Genomic DNA, 22,979 nt, shown 5'->3' on the forward strand with positions numbered 1-22,979 from the left:
ATATGTGTGCATAACCATGCAAATTACATGATAGGCTGAGGGCAATGTTGATCAGAAAGAACATCCTATACCAGAAGAATTTTTAGAAATTACTTGTCACCTAGCAACCTCATTCTTATGTTTATATCTAACAAATACAGGCCGGGCACAGTGGCTCATGCCTGTAATCCCAGCACTTTGAGAGGCCGAGGTGGGCAGATCACCCAAGTTTGAGTTCAAGACCAGCCTGGCCAACATGTCGAAACCCTGTCTCTACTAAAAGTAAAAAAATGAGCCCCATGTGGTGGTGTGTACCTGTAATTCTAGCTACTGGGGAGGCTGAAGCAGGAAAATTGCTTGAACCCGAACCCAAGAGGCAGAGGTGGTAGTGAGCTGAGATCCCACCACTGCACTCTAGCCTGGGCGACAGAGTAAGACTCTGTCTCCAAAACAAAACAAATGCATACATATGTTCACCAAGAGGCTGTTGGTAATAGCTTTATTTATAACAGCCCTGGGCTGAAAACTATCCAAATGACCATCAACAATTGGATAGATAAATGAATCACAGATTAACATGTAATTCTATACAGCAATAAGAATGGGTGGACTATTATATACATAGGACAACTTAGATGAATTCTACAAACAATACTGAGTAAAAGAAGCCCAAGTACACACTGTATGATTTAACCTACATCGAATTTTTGGCAAAACTAAGCTACAGGGATAAAAGCCAGGATGCTGCTGTCCTTTAGATACAGGGTCATGCTCTGTTGCCCAAGTTGGAGAGTTTAGAAGAGGACATAAGGCAGGCTTCTAGGGGTGCTAGCTATGTTCCCCGTTTTTTTGTTTTGTTTTTGAGACAGAGTCTGATTCTGTCACCTAGGCTTGAGTGCAGTGGCACAATCTCAGCTTACGACAGCCTCCGCCTCTGGGGTTCAAGCCATTCTCCAGCCTCAGCCTCTCCAGTATCTGGGACTGTAGGTGTTCAACACCACGCCCAGCTAATTTTTGCATTTTTAGTAGAGACAGGGTTTCACCATGTTGGCCAGGTTGGTCTCAAACTCCTGACCTCAGGTGATCTGCCTGCTTCAACCTCCCAAAATACTGGGATTACATGCGTGAGTCACCGCATGTGGCCACTAGCTATATTCTCATTGCTGGTTACAATGGGAGTGTCCAGTTACTTTGTGGAATTTCAGTAGGCTGTACTATACAACTTTTTTGCATGTTGTTATACTTCAATAAAACATTTAAAAATTACTTCGTCTCGGCCGGGCGCGGTGGCTCAAGCCTGTAATCCCAGCACTTTGGGAGGCCGAGGCGGGTGGATCACGAGGTCAAGAGATCGAGACCATCCTGGTCAACGTGGTGAAACCCCGTCTCTACTAAAAATACAAAAAATTAGCTGGGCATGGTGGCGCGTGCCTGTAGTCCCAGCTACTCAGGAGGCTGAGGCAGGAGAATTGCTTGAACCCAGGAGGCGGAGGTTGCGGTGAGCCGAGATCGTGCCATTGCACTCCAGCCTGGGTAACAAGAGCGACACTCTGTCTCAAAAAAAAAAAAGAAAAGAAAAAGAAAAAAGAAAAAAAGGCTGGGTGCCCGTGGCTCACACCTGTAACCCCAGCACTTTGGGAAACTGAGGTGGGCAGATCAAGACCATCATGACCAACATGGTGAAACCCTATCTCTACTAAAAATACAAAAATTAGCTAGGTGTGGTGGTGCATGCCTCTAGTCCCAAGCTACTCAGGAGGCTGAGGCAGGAGAATTGCTTGAACTTAGGAGGTGGAGGTTGCAGTGAGCCGAGATTGCGCCACTGCACTCCAGCCTGGCGACACAGTGAGACTCCATCTCCAAAAAAGAAAAGAAAAGAAAGGGCTGGGCGCGGTGGCTCAAGCCTGTAATCCCAGCACTTTGGGAGGCCGAGGCGGGTGGATCACCAGGTCGAGAGATCGAGACCAACCTGGTCAACATGGTGAAACCCCGTCTCTACTAAAAATACAAAAAAAAAAAAAAAAAATTAGCTGGGCATGGTGGCATGTGCCTATAATCCCAGCTACTCAGGAGGCTGAGGCAGGAGAATTGCCTGAACCCAGGAGGCGGAGGTTGCGGTGAGCCGAGATCGCGCCATTGCACTCCAGCCTGGGTAACAAGAGCGAAACTCCGTCTAAAAAAAAGAAATATGTGGCCAGGCACGGCGGGTCACATCTGTAATCCTTTAGGGGGCTGAGACGTGTGAATTGCTTGAGTACAACAGAGACCAGCCTGGGTAACATGGTGAAACACTCTCTGCTAAAAATACAACAACAAAAAATTTAACTGAGCATGGTGGCATGAACCTATAGTCCCAGCTACTGGGGAGGCTGAGATGGGAGAATCACCTGAGCTTAGGAGGTGGAGACTGCAACGAGCAGTGATTGTGCCACTGCACTCTAGCCTAGGCGACAGAGAACCCTAACCCTAACCCTAACCCTTAACTCCATTTCTCATCAGGGATAATGAAACCTCTTCTGCAGATGGTTGCTATGAAGATTCCGTAAGAAGTGAAGGCACTTTATTAGCTATAATTTACTACATGAAATTAAGGGCTTCTTACTATCAGTTCTTTTTATGCCTGTCCTAGCTATAATTTACTACATGAAATTAAGGGCTTCTTACTATCGGTTCTTTTTATGCCTGTCCCTAGAGTGGTGGTTGAGGACCGCGTCTTGTTCATTTATTTCTGGGCATTTGGTACAATTCCTGGACTAGGAGTGCTCAATACATATTTGTCAAAAGGAGGACAGAAAAGAACGTAGTAAGTCTGAAGAAGTGCTGTGGGTCTCTCTGGCAGGCCAATCTCAGCCTTTGTATCCCTCATCAATAAGAGGATCCAATGGGCACAGGTAGAGCCAGATTCAGCCCTCAGAGGAAGACGTGGAGCCTCTGCCATTGGACAGCAGGGGGAGCACCCAAGCAACAAAGATGCACTCTGTCTCCTGTTCACATCCCTGCTTTTACGTTGCTTCTTCTTTTTTTTTTTTTTTTTTTTTTTTTTTGAGACGGAGTTTCGCTCTTGTTACCCAGGCTGGAGTGCAATGGCGCGATCTCGGCTCACCGCAACCTCTGCCTCCTGGGTTCAGGCAATTCTCTTGCCTCAGCCTCCTGAGTAGCTGGGATTATAGGCACGCGCCACCATGCCCAGCTAATTTTTTGTATTTTTAGTAGAGACGGGGTTTCACCATGTTGACCAGGTTGGTCTCGATCTCTCGACCTTGTGATCCACCCACCTCGGCCTCCCAAAGTGCTGGGATTACAGGCTTGAGCCACCGCGCCCGGCCTTATGTTGCTTCTTTTTTGAAGCCTGTTGCCCATGCTGGTCTTGAACTCCTGGCCTCAAGGGATCCTTCTGCCTCAGCCTCTTAAAGTGTTGAGACTACAAGCATGAGCTAGCTTGCCTGGCCATATTGCTTCTTTTTTTTTTTTTTTTTTTTTTGAGACGGAGTTTCGCTCTTGTTGCCCAGGCTGGAGTGCAATGGCGCGATCTCGGCTCACCGCAACCTCCGCCTCCTGGGTTCAGGCAATTCTCCTGCCTCAGCCTCCTGAGTAGCTGGGATTACAGGCACACGCCACCATGCCCAGCTAATTTCTAGTATTTTTAGTAGAGACGGGGTTTCACCATGTTGACCAGGATAGTCTTGATCTCTTGACCTCGTGATCCACCCGCCTCGGCCTCCCAAAGTGCTGGGATTACAGGCTTGAGCCACCGCGCCCGGCCCATATTGCTTCTTTTAACATATGTTCTTCATAGGCTTAACAACTGGCATATTAACATATTAACATATCTAAACAGTCTGATGACTAGTGTGGAATATGCTCAGTAGTTGAAAGTGGGTCCAATCTATTCCCGTTTGTGCTTCCGCCCAAGAGTTGGTATCCTGAAACAGTTCCAGTGAATTGGAGATATCCTGTGTGATGAAGAGGAAAGAAAATTGAGTTGGAAGTCAGGAAATTTATGTGCATGGTGGTGGCTAGAGTTTCTTCCTATCATTTACTTCTTCAGACAAATGGACGCCACCTGCCCATCAACCAGATTGAGGAGAGGAGTGGATAAGAGGAAAGTCATCCACATTCATTCCTTCAACCAAACATGGGACTTCCACCGGCTCTGCTAGGCCTCATTCACAGTAAACAAGACGTAGTTCCCCGGCTGTCAGGGAACTCTGATGGAAATACAGCATCAAATATTCTGAAATAAGAGGTTGGGGGAGTTGTAATCCCAGCACTTTGGGAGGCCAAGGCAGGTGGATCACCTGAGGTCAGGAGTTCGAGACCAGCCTGTCCAAAATGGCAAAACCCCTTCTCTACCAAAAATACAAAAATTAGCTGGGCATGGTGGCAGGCTCCTGTAGTCCCAGCTACTTGGGAGGCTGAGGCACGAGAATCACTTGAACCCAGCAGGTGGTGGTTGCAGTGAGCCAAGATTGCACCACTGCACTCCAGCCTGGGGCATAGAGAGAGATTCTGTCTCAAAATAAATAAATAAATTAAATAAATAAATAAAAAGAAGTTGGGGGAGTGCAAAAAATAAACTTCACAGGCCGGGCGCGGTGGCTCAAGCCTGTAATCCCAGCACGTTGGGAGGCCGAGGCGGGTGGATCACGAGGTCAAGAGATCGAGACCATCCTGGTCAACATGGTGAAACCCCGTCTCTACTAAAAATACAAAAAACTAGCTGGGCATGGTGGCGCGTGCCTGTAATCCCAGCTACTCAGGAGGCTGAGGCAGGAGAATTGCCTGAACCCAGGAGGCAGAGGTTGCGGTGAGCCGAGATCGCGCCATTGCACTCCAGCCTGGGTAACAAGAGCGAAACTCCCTCTCATAAAATAAATAAATAAATAAATAAATAAAATAAACTTCACAAATACCCCAGGGTCACTTTTTCATATGACCCTACCATGGTAAAATGATGCTATGTCACTTCTGTACATAGCTCCTCATGGCACACAAAAAGTAAACCTACAGTTGTCCAGGATAGCTCTTGCTTGCATTCAAAGTTGGTTTAACCAGAGTTGGGAGTGGAGAGTGGCCATGTAATATCTTGGACACCTGCCATTCATTGTTAAAAGACTCAGCTCTCGGCCAAGCGTGGTGGCTCATGCCTGTAATCCCAGCACTTTGGGAGGCTGAGGTGGGCAGATCATGAGGTCAAGAGATGGAGACTATCCTGGCTAACATGGTGAAACCTGTCTCTACTAAAAATACAAAAATAAGCTGGGCATGATTGCACGCATCTGTACTCCTAGCTACTTGAGAGGCTGAGGCAGGACAATCACTTGAACCTGGTAGGCAGAGATTGCAGTGAGCAGAGGTTGTGCCACTGCACTCCAGTCTGGCGACAGAGAGAGACTGCGTCTCAAAACAAAATAAAAACAAAACAACCCACCCAGCTCTCAAAGCTGCCACTTCCAGGTTTTTTGTTTTTTTGTTTTTTTGTGTTTTTTTTGAGACGGAGTTTCGCTCTTGTTACCCAGGCTGGATTGCAATGGCGCGATCTCGGCTCACCGCAACCTCCGCCTCCTGGGTTCAGGCAATTCTCCTGTCTCAGCCTCCTGAGTAGCTGGGATTACAGGCACGCACCACCATGCCTAGCTAACTTTTTGTATTTTTAATAGAGACGGGGTTTCACCATGTTGACCAGGATGGTCTCGATCTCTTGACCTCGTGATCCACCCGCCTCGGCCTCCCAAAGTGCTGGGATTACAGGCTTGAGCCACCGCGCCCGGCCCACTTCCAGGTTTTTGCCCAGTTTATGTCCCATACCCTGCCACTATGGAAAGGGGGAGAAAGCCCAGTGTCTTGGGAGTCCCTGCCCCATCAGTACTTCAGTTTCCGGTTTTTTTTTCAAGACAAGTTCTCCAGCGTCGCCCAGGCTGGAGTGCAGTGGCACAATCACACCTCACTACAGCTTCCACCTCTGGGGCTCAACTGATCCTCCCATCTCAGCCTCCCAAGTAGCTGGGACCACAGGTGTGCACCACCATGCCTGGCTCATTTTTGTATTTTTTGTAGAGATAGGGTTTCACCATGTTGCCCGGTCTGGTCTCAAATACCTGGGCTCAAGCGATCCCCCCACCTCGACCTCCCAAAATGCTGGAATTACAGACAGGCATGAGCCATCGCGCCCAGCTCGTTTCCTTAGGCAACGTTTTGAGTGTCTGTTAGGTGTCATGCGCGCTGACAGGGGGAAACAAAAACGACTATGAGACACTGACTGTGTTTCACAATCTGTCTGGTGGCAGACACAAACTTCTAATTTTATTTCTCTTCCCATACAACCGAAAAACTGGTTTAACATGCACTATTTCATTTATGCCCCAAAACATCAAACATCAAAACATCATTCACTTAGGCATAGCTGGTTACAGTTCACAAGGCGCAGGACATCGCTCATCTTGATCCCCCAGTACACGCGCATTTTAGGAAGAAACTGATCCTCAAAGAGATGAAAAGTCCGTTCTCAAGCATTTTAGCCAGCGAAGTTACAGTTAGATCCAGCAAACTCGCACACTGCAGAACTAGCAGTACCACGCGCGGCCCCGCCCACTCTCCCAGCAGCCGGAAGGTGTCACCCGGACTCCAGAGCGCCTCGGCCCGCGAGCACCCGGAAGCTATCGACCACGTGATTTGCTGGTTCAGCTCACGTGACATAGCTCCCGGAGGTGGGGTCCCTTGGCCAAAATGGCAGCCTACCTGCAGTGGCGGCGCTTTGTCTTTTTCGACAAGGAGCTGGTGAAGGAGCCGCTGGGCAATGATGGGGCTGCTCCCGGGGCCGCACCTGCTTCTGGATCCGCTGCTTCCAAGTTCCTTTGCCTGCCTCCTGGCATCACTGTCTGCGACTCAGGCCGAGGGAGCCTGGTCTTTGGAGATATCCTTCATTTGGAGCTGTCTTTTCCCTCCCGGGATCCCGAAGAGATACAGTTAGGATGAAATCTGTTTGTCAGAGGGGTCCGTGCTGCACGCCTATTTCCTTTAGCTGGTCGTCCGGAGTTTTCTATAGTCTACGGGAAGAAAGAAGGAAGTCCGTTTCCTAACTTGTTATCAACTGAGCAATCCTGGGCAAGTCGTTTAACCTCTCTGGGTTTTAGTTTCCCTATCTGTAACAGGAGTGTACACGCCAATTTGACAAGATTGAGATCAATTTTTTAAAAATGCAAGTTGGCTTTAAAACATTAATATGTAAGATGACATGATCTCCCCTGCCCATTATCATTGGTGAGGAGGTAAATGAGGCTAACAGTTTGCTGCTTTCGTCTTCATGCTGCTGCTACTAAACTCTGGCCTCTTACACTTTTTTTTTGAGACAGAGTCTCGCTCTGCCACCCATGCTGGAGCGCAGTGGCCTGATCTCCATTCACTGCACCCTCTGCCTCCCAGGTTCAAGCGATTCTCCTGCCTAAGCCTCCCAAGCAGCTGGGATTACAGGTGCCTGCCACCACGCCTGGCTATTTTTGTTATTTTTAGTGATAGGGGTTTTTGCCGTGTTGGCCAGGCTGGTCTCCGTCTCTTGACCTCATGATCTGCCAGCCTCGGCCTCCCAAAGTACTGGGATTACAGGCATGTGCCACTGCTCCCGGCCTGGCCTCACTCTTTTTAAGATAGTGAGTTCTATGAGGTGATATGTGGGAAAATCCATGAAAATTTTAGAGTTATATGCATGTAATTGTTACCTGAATTCTGGTCTGAATATAAGTATCTCTCCTTGGAAAGGAGGCTCTTTGACTACTCTGCACATATGGAAGGCCAGATCTGGTTCTTGCCACGTTCCCTACAGCTTACAGGCTTCCAGGCCTATAAACTACGGGTGACACACCTGTACCAACTGAAACAACACAATATTCTGGCATCTGTTGGAGAAGATGAAGAGGGCATCAACCCCCTGGTGAGTCCCAGTCAAGAAATGGGAAAGATCTAGAAGCTTGGGAATGATTTTTTGTTGGAGGGTGACTAGCATTTACACTTCTGACGTCTGTCCACAGGTTAAGATCTGGAACCTGGAGAAGAGAGATGGCGGCAATCCACTCTGCACTCGAATCTTCCCTGCTATTCCAGGAACAGAGCCAACTGTTGTATCTTGTTTGACTGTCCATGAAAATCTCAACTTCATGGCCATTGGTAAACAGAAGGCAAAGCTAACACTCCTAGATTCATTATAGATTTTCTTCAAAATTGCTTCTGCATCTCATCTTTAATGTTTTTGCGAGACCACTTTGCATTAAACAGAAGCCTTTGAGATGTTAAAGTTTGGAATGGAGCCAGGCACGGTGGCTCACACCTGTAATCCCAGCACTTTGGGAGGCCGAGGCGGGTGGATCACGAGGTCAAGAGATCGAGACCATCCTGGTCAACATGGTGAAACCCCGTCTCTACTAAAAATACAAAAAATTAGCTGGGCATGGTGGCACGTGCCTGTAATCCCAGCTACTCAGGAGGCTGAGGCAGGAGAATTGCCTGAACCCAGGAGGCGGAGTTTGCGGTGAGCCGAGATCGTGCCATTGCACTCCAGCCTGGGTAACAAGCGCGAAACTCCGTCTCCAAAAAAAAAAAAAAAAAAAAAAAAGTTTGGAATGGGAAGGTTTTTAATTTTGTTCTTTGAAAATGAGTCAGTGAGTATCAATATTCGGGTTAACCCTTAGAAAGGTTGGGTATACAGAGAAAACTTGTCACTTCTGAGTGCCTCAAGTGGTCTTTTTTCCCCTCTCCCCTTCCTGATCTTTTCAGCCTCACTGAACTAATTTTCTTGTTCTCCCACAGGTTTCACAGATGGCAGTGTTACATTGAACAAAGGAGACATAACCCGGGACCGGCATAGCAAGACCCAGATTTTGCACAAGGGCAACTATCCTGTTACTGGATTGGCCTTTCGCCAAGCAGGAAAGACCACTCACTTGTTTGTTGTGACAACAGAGAATGTGCAGGTATGACCAAGGCCTCCACTCTTAGGAGCAGGCAGGAAGGGCTTTTCCATTGCTCAGGGGGATAGGGTAAGGAACTGACAGGGAAGGTGGGATAGTTAAATATTAATCATATAATTTGAATCATTTTCCTAGCTTTGTATTTTATTTCTTTGCCTAGGAAACTGGGAAGAGTTAGACTCTGGGCTTGTGCTAAAAAGATGTGTATTTTATTTCCTTTTTTTTTTGAGACAGAGTCTCACTGTGTAGCTCAGGCTGGAGTGCACTGGCGAGATCTTGACTCACAGCAGCCTCCGTCTCCCAGGACATAAGCCACCGTGCCTGGCCGTGAATTGTATTTCTAACTACCTTTTTTTTTTTTTCCTTGAGACAGGTCATGTTGTGTCACCCAGGCTGGAGTGCAGTGGTACTGTCTCAGCTCACTGCAACCTCTGCCTCCTGAGCTCAAGCAATCCTCCTGCCTCAGCATCCTGAGTAGCTGGGATTACAGGCACATACCATCATGCCTGGCTAATTTTTGTATTTTTTGTGGTTACGGGGTTTCACCGTGTTGCCCAGACTGGTCTTGAATTCCTGGGCCCAAGCAATCTACCTGCCTCAGCCTCCCAAAGTGCTGGGATTACAGACATGAGCCACTGTACCAGCCTATTTCTAACTAACTTTTTTTTTTTTTTTTTGAGACAGAGTTTTGCTCTTGTTACCCAGGCTGGAGTGCAATGGCGCGATCTCGGCTCACCGCAACCTCCCCTCCTGGGTTCAGGCAATTCTCCTGCCTCAGCCTCCTGAGTAGCTGGGACTACAGGCACGCACCACCATGCCCAGCTAATTTTTGTATTTCTAGTAGAGACGGGATTTCACCATGTTGACCAGGATGGTCTCCATCTCTTGACCTCGTGATCCACCCGCCTTGGCCTCCCAAAGTGCTGGGATTACAGGCTTGAGCCACCGCGCCCGGCTCTAACTTTTAAAAGTTGTTCCTGGGGCCCAAGATTTACAATAGTCTACTCTCTCAGGGATACTCTTTTTTTTTTTTTTTTTTTTTTTCCTTTAAAAAAGACAGGGTTTCACCATGTTGGTCAGGCTGGTCTTGAACTCCTGACCTCAGGTGATCCGCCTGCCTTGGCCTCTGAAGTGCTCGGATTACAGGTGTGAGCCACCGCACCCAGCTCAGGAATACTCTTGATAAAACAGTAGAAGATTATTGCATTTCTCTTACTTGTAGAATTTCTGTACTAGGTAGTGATAATATAAACAGAAAGAAAATGTGGTCCCTGGTTATCTATTTAGTAGATGGGTGATGGTTAATGGAGAAGGCCAGCAGCCAAGAGAAAGTCTTAGAATGCTAAGAGGGAAAAAAGAGAGAGAGCCAGTATGGAGATGGGAATACCTTTGTGAAGCCTTAGTGCTACCTCCTCAAAGGAGCCTGTTAACCCCTTTCTTACTTTTGACAGTCCTATATAGTTTCTGGAAAAGACTACCCTCGTGTGGAGTTGGACACCCATGGTTGTGGCCTGCGCTGCTCAGCCCTAAGTGACCCTTCTCAGGACCTGCAGTTTATTGTGGCTGGGGATGAGTGTGTCTACTTGTACCAGCCTGATGAACGTGGGCCCTGCTTTGCCTTTGAGGGCCATAAACTCATTGCCCACTGGTTTAGAGGCTACCTTGTCATCGTCTCCCGTGACCGGAAGGTTTCTCCCAAGTAAGCACTCCAGCGAGAAGGGACAGGGAGAGGGCTGGACTTGTTCCCTTCAATCTGCCCGATTTTAAAATCCTAACGCCTGGATCCTGCCAATCTCCTGCTTTGGTGTTATGTAGATGTCACTTCCTTTTTTTTTTTTTAGACGGAGTTTCGCTCTTGTTACCCAGGCTGGAGTGCAATGGCACGATCTCAGCTCACCGCCACCTCTGCCTCCTGGGTTCAAGCAATTCTCCTGCCTCAGCCTCCTGAGTAGTGGGGACTATAGGCACGTGCCACCATGCCCAGCTAATTTTTGTATTTTTAGTAAAGACAGGGTTTCACCTTGTTGACCAGTATGGTCTCCATTTCTTGACCTCATGATCCACCCGCTTCGGCCTCCCAAAGTACTGGGATTATAGGTGTGAGCCACTGCGCCCTGCAACACTTCCTTTTTTTTGAGATGGAGTCTCGCTCTGTCACCCAGGCTGGAGTGCAGTGGTGTGATCATTGCAACCTCCACCTCCTGGGTTCAAGTGAGTCTTCTGCCTCAGGCTCTTGAGTAGCTGGGATTACAGGCATGTGCCACCGTGCCCGGCTACTTTTTGTATTTTTAGTAGAGGCAGGATTTCACCATGTTGGTCGGACTTGTCTTGAACTCCTGACCTCAAGTAATCTGCCCACCTCAGCCTCCCAGTGCTGGGATTACAGGCATAAGCCACTGTGCCCGGCCAATGACACTTATATCTAGAGTAGCTTATAACATTTTTACTGAAAAATGGGTGTTTTTAGGCCGGGCGCGGTGGCTCAAGCCTGTAATCCCAGCACTTTGGGAGGCCGAGGCGGGTGGATCACGAGGTCAAGAGATCGAGACCATCCTGGTCAACATGGTGAAACCCCGTCTCTACTAAAAATACAAAAAAAATTAGCTGGGCATGGTGGCACGTGCCTGTAATCCCAGCTACTCAGGAGGCTGAGGCAGGAGAATTGCCTGAACCCAGGAGGCGGAGGTTGCGGTGAGCTGAGATCGCGCCATTGCACTCCAGCCTGGGTAACAAGCGCGAAACTCCATCTCAAAAAAAAAAAAAAAAAAATGGGTGTTTTTGCTGCAGATGTTTGCTACATTGCCTTAGTATACTAGAATGCCCCAGGGAATTTGGACCTTTTTTTTTTTTTTTAAACTCTTTTGTCAAAATAAGTTGGGCAGAGGAACAAAGAATTCAGTAGTAGAGAAATTAGAATATGCTGGGAAATGTAGGACACAGGTTTTTTGTTTTGTTTTGGCTTTGTTTTGTTTTTTTAAGGGGTAGGTTGGGTGTTCTGCATGATGGAAGAACTCCCTGTTGGATGCTGGTTTGTTTTGCTTTCGTTCAGTTGCAGGCACAATGTTTTACATATACCATGTATTAGATGATTATTTTCTAAATGAATGGATATCTGAATGTACTTAATTTTCTAATCTGTTGCTTGGGTTAATTATAGGATCCTAAAGGGTAATATCAGTTCTGTATGTTCTCTTTCTGCAGCTACTGGCACAATGCTGCATGTTATGGGATGAGAGGGATCAAAGAGGTGACTTGTGCTGGGTGGAATGGGCACCAAAGTTACCATGGGAAAGGAACTCAAGGGAACATAAGACAGAGATGGTCCAAATAACTGGTGATTTTTCTTTCCTATACAGGTCAGAGTTTACTAGCAGGGACTCGCAGAGCTCCGACAAGCAGATTCTAAACATCTATGACCTGTGCAACAAGTTCATAGCCTATAGCGCTGTCTTTGAGGATGTAGTGGATGTGCTTGCTGAGTGGGGCTCCCTGTATGTGCTGACGCGGGATGGGCGGGTCCACGCACTGCAGGAGAAGGACACACAGACCAAACTGGAGGCAAGGCCACCAGCCTCCCAGAGCTGGCCATAGGCACTTAGAAACAGCTACAGGAGCAGGTTTCCCAAGTCATATTGGCCAGGGTGTTTCCCTCCCTGTGGGTCACAACCTTACTCAGCTTCCTTAGGGTAGGATTATAAGGAAAATGTCCTGGGATGGAGCTTGAGGGAAGTAATGGCTGGAAGCCTGAGCCCACTCTAAGGATTCACTTTGTTTCCTGAGAACCTTAAGAAATAAGGTGATGCTGATCTTGGGAGTATCTGGGAGCTCTTGCTTCGTCTAGGATCTAGGCAGATCAGAAATGTAGGACGTTCTGTTTTGTGTGTTGTGGGCATATTTTTGGAAAGTGTCTTCTGAGGACTGCTTCTACCAACTTTCTAATCTCTCTTCCCTTCTAGATGCTGTTTAAGAAGAACCTATTTGAGATGGCAATTAACCTGGCCAAGAGCCAACATCTGGACAGTGATGGGCTGGCCCAGATTTTCATGCAGTATGGAGACCATCTCTACAGCAAGGGCAACCACGATGGGGCTGTCCAGCAGTATATCCGGTCAGTCTGGAGGCGCTTTGGGATATAGCTGTGAATGCAGGGACAAACAGCTAGATAGCTAAAGCCCATCCATGCTCCAGGTAGGGGCTAGAACTCTACCAGGAACTGTTTTTGTTTTTGATTTTTTTTTTTAATTTTTTTTTTTTTTTTTTTTTTTTTTTGAGATGGAGCCTTGCTCCGTCACCCAGGCTGGAGTGCAGTGGTACAATCTTGGCTCACTGCAACTTCCACCTCTCGGGTTCAAGTGATTCTCCCGTCTCAACCTCCTGAGTAGCTGGGATTACAGGCACAGGCCACCACAGCTGGCTAATTTTTTGTATTTTTAGTAGAGACAAGGTTTCACTGTGTTGTCTGTGCTGGTCTCAAACTCCTGAGCTCAGATAATCCACCTGGCTCAGCCTCCCAAAGTGCTAGGATTACAGGCATGAGCCACTGTGTTTGGCCTTTTAAAATTTTATTTGCAGGAACTATGATGCCTTAAATGAGAGGACAAGATTCCTTGTTAAAAAGGCAATCTTAGGGTCAAATACTATATGACCACTATGCAGCTGAGCTGATGATTACCTCTTCTTTTAAACTTTAGGTTGGCTTTTTAAAATATTCATTTCGACTTGGTTCTTTAAGGGGGAAAAGGTATTCATCTCTTGCTTCCATAATTCCTTCCCTCAGTACTAATACTTTGAATTTTCTGCCTTGAGAAGGGGTTTTAGAAACCTGTCTAAGACTGGGGTGCAGTGGCATGTGCCTGTGATCCTGTCTCTTGGGAGACTGAGGTGGGAGGATTACTTGAGACCAGGTGTTCAAGACCCGTATGAGCAACATAGCAAGACTCCATCTCTATCAATAAATAAATAAAGTTTAAAAATATGGCCAGGCGCAGTGGCTCATGCCTGTAATCCCAGCACTTTGGGAGGTGGGGTTAGGTGGATCACTTGAGGTCAGGAGTTCGAGACTAGCCTGGCCAACATGGTGAAACCCTGTCTCCACTAAAAATAATAATAGTAATAATAATAATAATAGGCCGGGCATGGTGGCTCATGCCTATAATCTCAGGACTTTGGGAGGCCGAGGCAGGTGGATCACCTGAGGTCATGAGTTCAAGACCATCCTGCCCAACATGATGAAACCCTGTCTCTATTAAAAATACAAAAATTAGCCAGGTATGGTGGCGGGTGCCTGTAATCCCAGCTACCCAGGAAGCTGAGGCAGGAGAATCACTTAAACCTGGGAAGGAGAGGCTGCAGTGAGCCAAGATTGCGCCATTGCACTCCAGCCTGGGCAACAGAGCGAGACTCCATCTCACACAAACAATAATAATAATAATAACAGTAATAAAAAATTAATTAAACTAAAAAATAATAGGAAAATTAACAAAAATACAAAACAAAACAATAAATAATAATATAAAAAGAGACCTGTCTAGGCCAGGTGTGGTGGCTCACAACTGTAATCCCAGCACTTTGGAAGTTTGAGGGTGGTGGACCATGAGGTCAGGAGATCGAGACCATTCTGGCCAACGTGGTGAAACCCCGTCTCTACCAAAAATACAAAAATTAGCTGGGTGTGGTGGTGCGTGCCTATAATCCCAACTACTTGGGAGGCTGAGGCACACTTGAACCCAGGAGGTGGAGGTTGCAGTAAGCCAAGATTGCACCACTGCACTCCAGCCTGGCAACAGACTCTGTCTCAAAAAAAAAAAAAAAAGAAAGAAAGAAAGAAAGAAAGAAACGTGTCTAGCCTCTTCCCCTTCTCTTTAGAATTCCTATTTTTAGCCAAATTTAAGAACCAGTGCTCTGGAGCCTTGCTACTCAGTGTGGTCCACAGTCTAGTAGCACTGATATTACCTGGGACTTTGTGGGAATGTAGGATCTCAGGCCCCACTCCAGACCCACTAAAATAGAATTTGCATTTTGAGAAGATCTGCAAGTGATTCCTGTGTTGGAGAAGTACATAAGTCGGAGAAGTACACTGATTCAGATGCTATCTGGTGCACTTGTCTCCCTAGAACCATTGGAAAGTTGGAGCCATCCTATGTGATCCGCAAGTTTCTAGATGCCCAGCGCATTCACAACCTGACTGCCTATCTGCAGACCCTGCACCGACAATCCCTGGCCAATGCTGACCATACCACCCTGCTCCTCAACTGCTATACCAAGCTCAAGGACAGCTCAAAGCTGGAGGAGTTCATCAAGGTGCAAGATGGTGTTGGTGGGGAGTCCTGGAGGCACCACTGGGCATGAGGTGTCTCCAATGGGACTTGTTCTACTTCAGCAAGACACAGGGAGAGGAAAGGGCTGACCTTATTTGGGCATCAGCATGCTTTACCCTATAAATGGGGAAGAGGAGTGGCCGTTCCTGTTAGTTCTGTGCCATCTCCCCTTGTGTTTCATGATTCTAGAACTTCCCCCAGTATCTAAACCCTGGGTAGTGGCATTGGGGAAGCCCTGTCCCTAGCGGTATCTCTCTAATGGTAGGGGCAGAGGAAATCTTTAGTCAGAAACTCTCACAGGCGGGCCAGGTGCAGTGGCTCATGCCTGTAATCCCAGCACTTTGGGAGGCTGAGATGGGCAGATCATGAGGTCAAAAGATCAAGACTGTCCTGGCCAACATGGTGAAACCCCATCTACTAAAAAATACAAAAATTAGCTGGGCATGGTGGTGCGCACCTGTAGTCCCAGCTATTCGGGAGGCTGAGACGGGAGAATCGCTTGAATCTAGGAGGCAGAGGTTGCAGTGAGCCGAGATCGCGCCACTGTCCTCCAGCCTAGTGACAGAGTGAGACTCTGTCTCAAAAAAAGAAAAAAAAAGAAAAAAAAAAAGAAACTCCCACAGGCTGGCTAGCATAATATTTTCAAAGCATGTTATCACTTTATGATACCACCTTAGGAATATGTCTGAAAGTCCGATGACTGTTTCCTCTCCCTTCTCTAGTCACCTCTAGTAATTTTGTCTCATGTCTCCCTGGCAGACAAAGAGTGAGAGTGAAGTCCACTTTGATGTGGAGACAGCCATCAAGGTTCTCCGGCAGGCTGGCTACTACTCCCATGCCCTGTATCTGGCAGAGAACCATGCACATCATGAGTGGTACCTGAAGATCCAGCTAGAGGACATTAAGGTAGGTGAGACTCTGTCTTTTTTTCCCCAACAGACAGGGTCTCACTATGTTGCCCAGGCTGGACTTGAATTCCTGGGCTCAGGTGATCCTCCCACTCCATCCTCCTGAGTAGAGATGAGACTCTAAACTTGGGCAGAGCCCTGTTTTTGAAGACATCCCCAGAATGATGAAAGTCCTTCCTGGTGGCTGAGGCAGGGGTATGCACTACTCTGCCCTTTTCCTTTCCACAGAATTATCAGGAAGCCCTTCGGTACATTGGCAAGCTGCCTTTTGAGCAGGCAGAGAGCAACATGAAGCGCTATGGCAAGATCCTCATGCACCACATACCAGAGCAGACAACTCAGTTGCTGAAGGGACTTTGTACTGATTATCGGTCCAGCCTTGAAGGCCGCTGCGATAGGGAGGCCCCAGGATGCAGGGTGAGGCTGCAAGGAAGAGCTTCAGATAGTGGAGATCATCTTAGGGGCTTCCTGTATACCTTGCCCACTGATTCAGCCTCCTCTCTCCTCCCTTGCCATCCTAGGCCAACTCTGAGGAGTTCATCCCCATCTTTGCCAATAACCCGCGAGAGCTGAAAGCCTTTCTAGAGCACATGAGCGAAGTGCAGCCAGACTCACCCCAGGGCATCTACGACACACTCCTTGAGCTGCGACTGCAGAACTGGGCCCATGAGAAGGATCCACAGGTGAGGCCTGGTCAGGGTTGTGGGAGAAAAGACAGTTCATGTCGTCTCCATTCTTCATTTTTGGTAGCTGCCTTTTGCTGCATTCCTTAGACCACTAACACCTTACCTTGGAGCTCAGCGGTCCTCTGTGAAGAGGAAATTGACTGAGGAAGAGTTGACTGGCCTTGTCCCAAGAGATCTTGTTATTTTCCCTTTTTGTCCAGCAGCTCTGCCCTCCTTCCTCTCTAGGTCAAAGAGAAGCTTCATGCAGAGGCCATTTCCCTGCTGAAGAGTGGTCGCTTCTGTGACGTCTTTGACAAGGCCCTGGTCCTATGCCAGATGCACGACTTTCAGGATGGTGTCCTTTACCTCTATGAGCAGGGGAAGCTGTAAGAGTTTGGGGAATTTCAGGGAAAGGGGAAGAATCCAAGTCATTTTCCAGACACAGCCACTGAGGTGTGCCCTCGCCCCGGCCGCAGGTTCCAGCAGATCATGCACTACCACATGCAGCACGAGCAGTACCGGCAGGTCATCACTGTGTGTGAGCGCCACGGGGAGCAGGACCCCTCCTTGTGGGAGCAGGCCCTCAGCTACTTTGCTCGTAAGGAGGAGGACTGCAAGGAGTACGTGGCAGCTGTCCTCAAGCATATCGAGAACAAGAACCTCATGCCACCTCTTCTAGGTACTTGGGAAGACAGAATGGGTGGATGACGAGCTGCTGACAGCTGGGCTGTGTAGCAGGGGCCCTTCAACTCTGTTCAGAGTGTGCTGCACACGGTTCACTGTCTTGTTTCCTCTTGGACCCCAATCTCAGTGGTGCAGACCCTGGCCCACAACTCCACAGCCACACTGTCCGTCATCAGGGACTACCTGGTCCAAAAACTACAGAAACAGAGCCAGCAGATTGCACAGGATGAGCTGCGGGTGCGGCGGTACCGAGAGGAGACCACCCGCATCCGCCAGGAGATCCAGGAGCTCAAGGCCAGGTACCCGGGGCATGGCTATGTGGAGGAGTCCAGGGTATAACTTGCTCTTCAAAGGGTGTTTCTAAGTACTTTCCATAGAGGATTCTGTGGAGTACTTTTGAGCATTTTGATTCTTCAAGATGTGTTTTAATGGAGGAATTCCAAAAAATGGTTTATTATGTAGATCATTATACTGGGCTTTGAAGGATATTATTTTGTAGCAGGTACTTTTCGTTCTTTCTATGCCCGTATTTTGCCTTTTCTAAACACATCCATGTTGTTGTTGGAAGCCATTCTATTTGTTTTCTTTTTTGAGACAGGATCTTACTCTTGTCACTGAGGCTGGAGTGCAGAGGCATGATCACAGCTCACTACAGCCTTAACCTCCCTGGGCTCAAGTGATCCTCTCACCTCAGCATCCCAAGTAGCTGGGATTACAGGTGTGCACCACCACACGCAGCCTATTTTTGTATTTTTAGTAGAGATGGGGTTTACAATGTTGGCCAGGCTAGTCTCGAACTCCTGGCCTCAAGTGATCTCCCCGCCTCAACCTCCCAAAATGCTTGGATTACAGGCATGAGCCACTGTGCCCAGCCATAATCCCAACTCTTAAATCTTACCTGCCCTTAATATTCTGTAAAATATTTATGAGAGAACAATTTCTTCATTCTATAAATACCGAGCCTTTATGATATCCCAAGCACTGTTCTGAACAGCACAGACAAAAAGCCCTGCCTTCATGGAACTTTACGTTTTAGAAGAGACAGACAGCAAACATGTTAAATAGGCAAACTTTTTTTTTTTGAGATGGGAGTCTTGCTCCGTCTCCCAGACTGGAGTGCAATGGCGTGATCTCGGCTCATAGCAACCTTCTTCTCCCAGGTTCAATTGATTCTCCTGCCTCAGCCTCCCGAGTAGCTGGGATTACAGGTGTCCGCCAACATGCCCAGCTAATTTTTGTATTTTTGTAGAGACAGGGTTTCACCATGTTGGCCAGGCTGGTCTCGAACTCCTGATCTCATGTGATCCACCCGCCTTGGCCTCCCAAAGTGCTGGGATTACAGGTGTGAGCCACTGGGCCTGGCCAAATAGGCAAACTTTTGTAGTATGTTAGGTGGTGATTGAGGAAAGGGAGTGGGAGAAGGAGTGTGTTAACAAGTCTAGAGAAGGTGGCCGGGAAAGGCCTCACTGAAAGGGGCACATCTGAGTACAGACCTGAAAGATAATTTAGTGGCAGTTGTGAAAATGGAGAGAGGAAACGATCCCTGAGCTGAGTTGGCCTTGTTGGGAGCATGCTGAGACTCACTGCAGATCCAGGGCTGTTGTAATCATTTGACTCCCTCAAGGCAGTAAGAAGAGCAGGGCAGGGCCTGGCGACCTTACCAGGAACCTTGCCGCATCCACTTCAGCTGCCTTTCTCATCCTCGACTCTTGACCTTGCCCTCACTTTTGCCACTCATCTCCGGTCTTTCTTGCCTGTAGTCCTAAGATTTTCCAAAAGACCAAGTGCAGCATCTGTAACAGTGCCTTGGAGTTGCCCTCAGTCCACTTCCTGTGTGGCCACTCCTTCCACCAACACTGCTTTGAGAGTTACTCCGAAAGTGATGCTGACTGCCCCACCTGCCTCCCTGAAAACCGGAAGGTCATGGATATGATCCGGGCCCAGGAACAGAAACGAGATCTCCATGATCAATTCCAGCATCAGGTGAGAATGAGTGGGCTAGATGGACCAGGGGATTCCCACCAGTGTTACAGTCACTGGAGGGCTGGTTTCCTTATCTCCTCCTCATTTAAGAAATAAGCACTTTGGTTCTGATTCTTAATCCTTCCCTCCTCTTCTGCAGCTCAAGTGTTCCAATGACAGCTTCTCCGTGATTGCTGACTACTTTGGCAGAGGTGTTTTCAACAAATTGACTCTGCTGACCGACCCTCCCACAGCCAGACTGACCCCCAGCCTAGAAGCTGGGCTGCAGCGTGACCTGCTTATGCACTCCAGGAGGGGCACTTAAACAGCTTGGAGGAAGGCGTGGGCAACAGTGGAGAACCGAACGGACAGATACAAGGGGACCTGGGCAGACGTGACACAGAAGGCTGGCTGACATGCCCAGGGCTCTGCTCTCATCTAATGCCACAGCCCTCAGAACTACAGGAGAGTTCTTTCCCTGCCTTCTTACTTAGCTAGCCTGCCATCCCTCCTCTTGACTAGCAGTTTAGATCATTCCAGATCAGTGGGGGAGGGCACCTCAGCAACCTCCAAGTGTGGACAATAGCTGCTTTATTCTCTATCTAAGAGCACCAGGCTGTGCTTGGGTCCTTGCTCTCAGAGTCTATAAATAAAAGAATATAATGATTTGGGAGCTTATGGACTTTTTTCTGGGGACTTCCTGGTGATTCTTAACTGCATGATGGACTTCCTTCCCTCTGCACTCCTAGAGTTCCACTTCCCTCCTATGGTGATCTTAGAGATCAGTCTCCTTCTGGTAATGGGTGGGGCCTGTGGCATCGAGTACAGTTCAATTTACTGAAGAACGTCAGCAAAAGACCTAATGACTGAGCTCCAGCAGCACCCTGGACTGAGACCCCCAAAACAGCTCTTGCTGGTCTCTATGGCTCTAGTTTGGGCAAAATACTCAAGCAGGAGGCAGATTCTGGTAGGAAGCTTTGGGCTTAACCTACGTTAATAATGGGTAGGTTGGTGTCTTACTGTACTTAGTACCAGATGATAAACAGGATAAAAGGTCCTTTCTGGAAACATCTTTCCTTCTTTGAAATTGTCAGCTAAAGTTTATGTTGCTAGGTGTCCCTGTGTAATTTGGGTGGCGCTGGCTGTCAGAAAATTGCTCCTATTGTTTTTTTCCCCACAACCTCACCTAATTTTGTCTCCTGTGTTGTTTAATTGGAGGATATAAATTTGATATTGTGGTTTAGGTGGTATTTAGGATTGGCATGGGCTGGGCACGGTGGTTCATGCCTGTAATCCCAACACTTTGCAGGGCTGAGGTGAGAGGATCGCTTGAGCCCAGGAGTTCAAGACCAGCCCAGGCAACATAGTTGAGACCCTGTCTGTGCAAGAAATAAAAATATATTGGCCCAGCCTGGTGGCACTTGCCTATGGTCCCAGCTACTCAGGAGGCTGAGAGGAGGTGGGAGAATTGCTTCAGCCCAGGAAGTTGAGGCTACAGTGAGCCTTGATCACGCCACTGCACTCCAGCCTGGGTGACAGAGACCCTGTGTCCGAAAGGAAAAATCACTGGCAGTATTGTAGCTGCTCAGTAGACTTTGGATCTACTGACCTGGGTTCAAATCCTAATGGTGCTGTTTGCCTTAGGGTACATCTTACCTTCTCAACCTGTTTTTTCATTTTTAAATGTATTTTTTTATTTCAGTGGGTTTGGGGGGAACAGGTGGTGGTTGGTTATGTGAGTAAGTTCTTTAGCAGTGATTTCTGAGATTTGGTGCCCATCACCCAAGCAGCGTACACCATCTCCAATGTGTAGTCTCTTATCCCTCATCCGACTCCCACCCTTTCCCCCTCAACCTTTCTTCATCTGTACATTAGGAATTGTAACACCTACCCTGTATGGCTATTATGAAAGCCTAAAGAGCAAATAGGTATTAGTTTTTTATACAGTGCTCAGCACATAGGTGATTTTTTTTTTCCCCCTTAAGACATTGTCTCAGCTGGGCACGGTGGCTCATGCCTGTAATCCCAGCACTTTGGGAGGCTGAGGTGGGTGGGTGGATTGCCTGAGGTCAGAAGTTCGAGACCATCCTGACCAAAATGGTGAAACCTCGTCTCTACTAACAATACAAAAACTAGCCGGGAGTGATGGCGGGTGCCTGTAATCCTAGCTACTCAGGAGGCTGAGGTGGGAGAATCGCTTGAACCTGGGAGTTGGAGGCTGCAGTGAGCCAAGATTGCACCATTGCACTCCACCCTGGGCAACAAGAGTGAAACATCTCAAAAAAAAAAAGGTCTCACTGTCATTCAGGCTAGATAGTGCAGTGGCACCATCACAGCTCACAGCTGCCTCGACCTACTGGGCTCATGCAGTCTTCCCACGTCAGCTTCCCGAGTAGCTGGGACTACAGGCATGTGTCACTACATCTGGCTCTTGTATTTTTTGTAGAGATGAGGTTTTCACCATGTTGCCCAGGTTGGTCTCAAACTCCTGGGCTGAAGCAATCCTCCTGCCTTGGCCTCCCAAGGTGCTGGGATTATAGGTGAAAGCCATTACACCCAGCTAGGTGATTATTAATAATCATGACTGTTAATTAAGTTCATGGGAAAGCGCTTTTCCTATTAAGCCCTGTTCTCATTAAGCCCTGTTCTCACTAACACGTATGTAGCATTTGTGCTGCCACTCCAGTTACTTTTAGGCATGACCTTTAATCTCTCTGAACCAGTTTCCTCATTTTAAGAATTGAAATGTTGGCTGAGCCAGTGGCTCACACCCGTAATCCCAGTACTTTGGGAGGCCAAGGCGAGATGATCACTTGAGTCCAGGAGTTTGAGACCAGCCTGGGCAACACAGTGAGACCACCTCTCTGCTGTCTCTACAAAACATTTAAAAATTAGCCCGACGTGGTGGTGCCCACCTGTAGTCCTAGCTGCCTGGGAGGCTGAGGTGGGAGGATAGCTGGAGCCTGGGAGGTCAAGTCTGCAGCGACCCATGATCATGTCACCGCACTCCAGTCTGGGGACACAGTGAAACCCTGTATAAAAAAAAGAGGCCTGTAATCCCAGCACTTTGGGAGGCCGAGGTGGGCGGATCACCTGAGGTCAGGAGTTCGAGAACAGCTTGGCCAACATGGTAAAACCCCGTCTCTACTAAAAATATAGAATTTCCCAGCACTTTGGGAGGCCGAGGTGGGTGGATCACAAGGTCAAGAGATTGAGACCATCCTGGTCAACATGGTGAAACCCCGTCTCTACTAAAAATACAAAAAATTAGCTGGGCATGGTGGCACATGCCTGTAATCCCAGCTACTCAGGAGGCTGAGGCAGGAGAATTGCCTGAATCCAGGAGGTGGAGGTTGTGGCGAGCCGAGATCGCGCCATTGTACTCCAGCCTGGGTAACAAAAGTGAAACTCCGTCTCAAAAAAAATAAAATAAAATAAAATAATAGAATTAACCGGGTGTGGTGGTGCATGCCTGTAATCCTAGCTACTCAGGAGGCTGAGGCA

The 22,979-nt window shown here is 48.0% G+C and overlaps 1 protein-coding gene across 2 annotated transcripts; it reads left to right on the forward strand.

Annotated features, from left to right (window-relative positions):
• Positions 1–6,664: 6,664 nt before the first annotated feature.
• Positions 6,665–20,141, forward strand: VPS11 (VPS11 core subunit of CORVET and HOPS complexes). Of its 2 annotated transcripts, XM_039471154.2 has the most exons (16): positions 6,665–6,892; positions 7,758–7,906; positions 8,004–8,139; positions 8,779–8,942; positions 10,391–10,638; positions 12,296–12,497; positions 12,896–13,047; positions 15,053–15,239; positions 16,016–16,162; positions 16,393–16,581; positions 16,686–16,847; positions 17,076–17,215; positions 17,306–17,508; positions 17,641–17,812; positions 19,274–19,496; positions 19,636–20,141. In XM_039471154.2, exons 1-16 carry the CDS (start codon positions 6,706–6,708, stop codon positions 19,798–19,800), a joined length of 2,826 nt encoding a protein of 941 aa, XP_039327088.1. In that variant the 5' UTR covers positions 6,665–6,705; the 3' UTR covers positions 19,801–20,141. The 2 variants fall into 2 exon arrangements, with proteins under 2 accessions (XP_039327088.1, XP_074256807.1); XM_074400706.1 differs by lacking the exon at positions 16,393–16,581.
• Positions 20,142–22,979: the final 2,838 nt, after the last annotated feature.

Source organism: Saimiri boliviensis, chromosome 6 (assembly GCF_048565385.1).
Source record: "Saimiri boliviensis isolate mSaiBol1 chromosome 6, mSaiBol1.pri, whole genome shotgun sequence".
Taxonomy (NCBI): Eukaryota; Metazoa; Chordata; class Mammalia; order Primates; family Cebidae; genus Saimiri; species Saimiri boliviensis.

What these genes read in the sequence shown, in the direction of transcription:
- VPS11 (XM_039471154.2), top strand. Translation starts at nt 6,706, where the DNA reads ATGGCAGCCTACCTGCAGTGGCGGCGCTTTGTCTTTTTCGACAAGGAG. An exon ending in ACACACAGACCAAACTGGAG is followed by an intron (nt 12,498 to 12,895) that starts GCAAGGCCACCA and finishes CTTCCCTTCTAG; the next exon opens with ATGCTGTTTAAGAAGAACCT. An exon ending in GGGAGGCCCCAGGATGCAGG is followed by an intron (nt 16,582 to 16,685) that starts GTGAGGCTGCAA and finishes TTGCCATCCTAG; the next exon opens with GCCAACTCTGAGGAGTTCAT.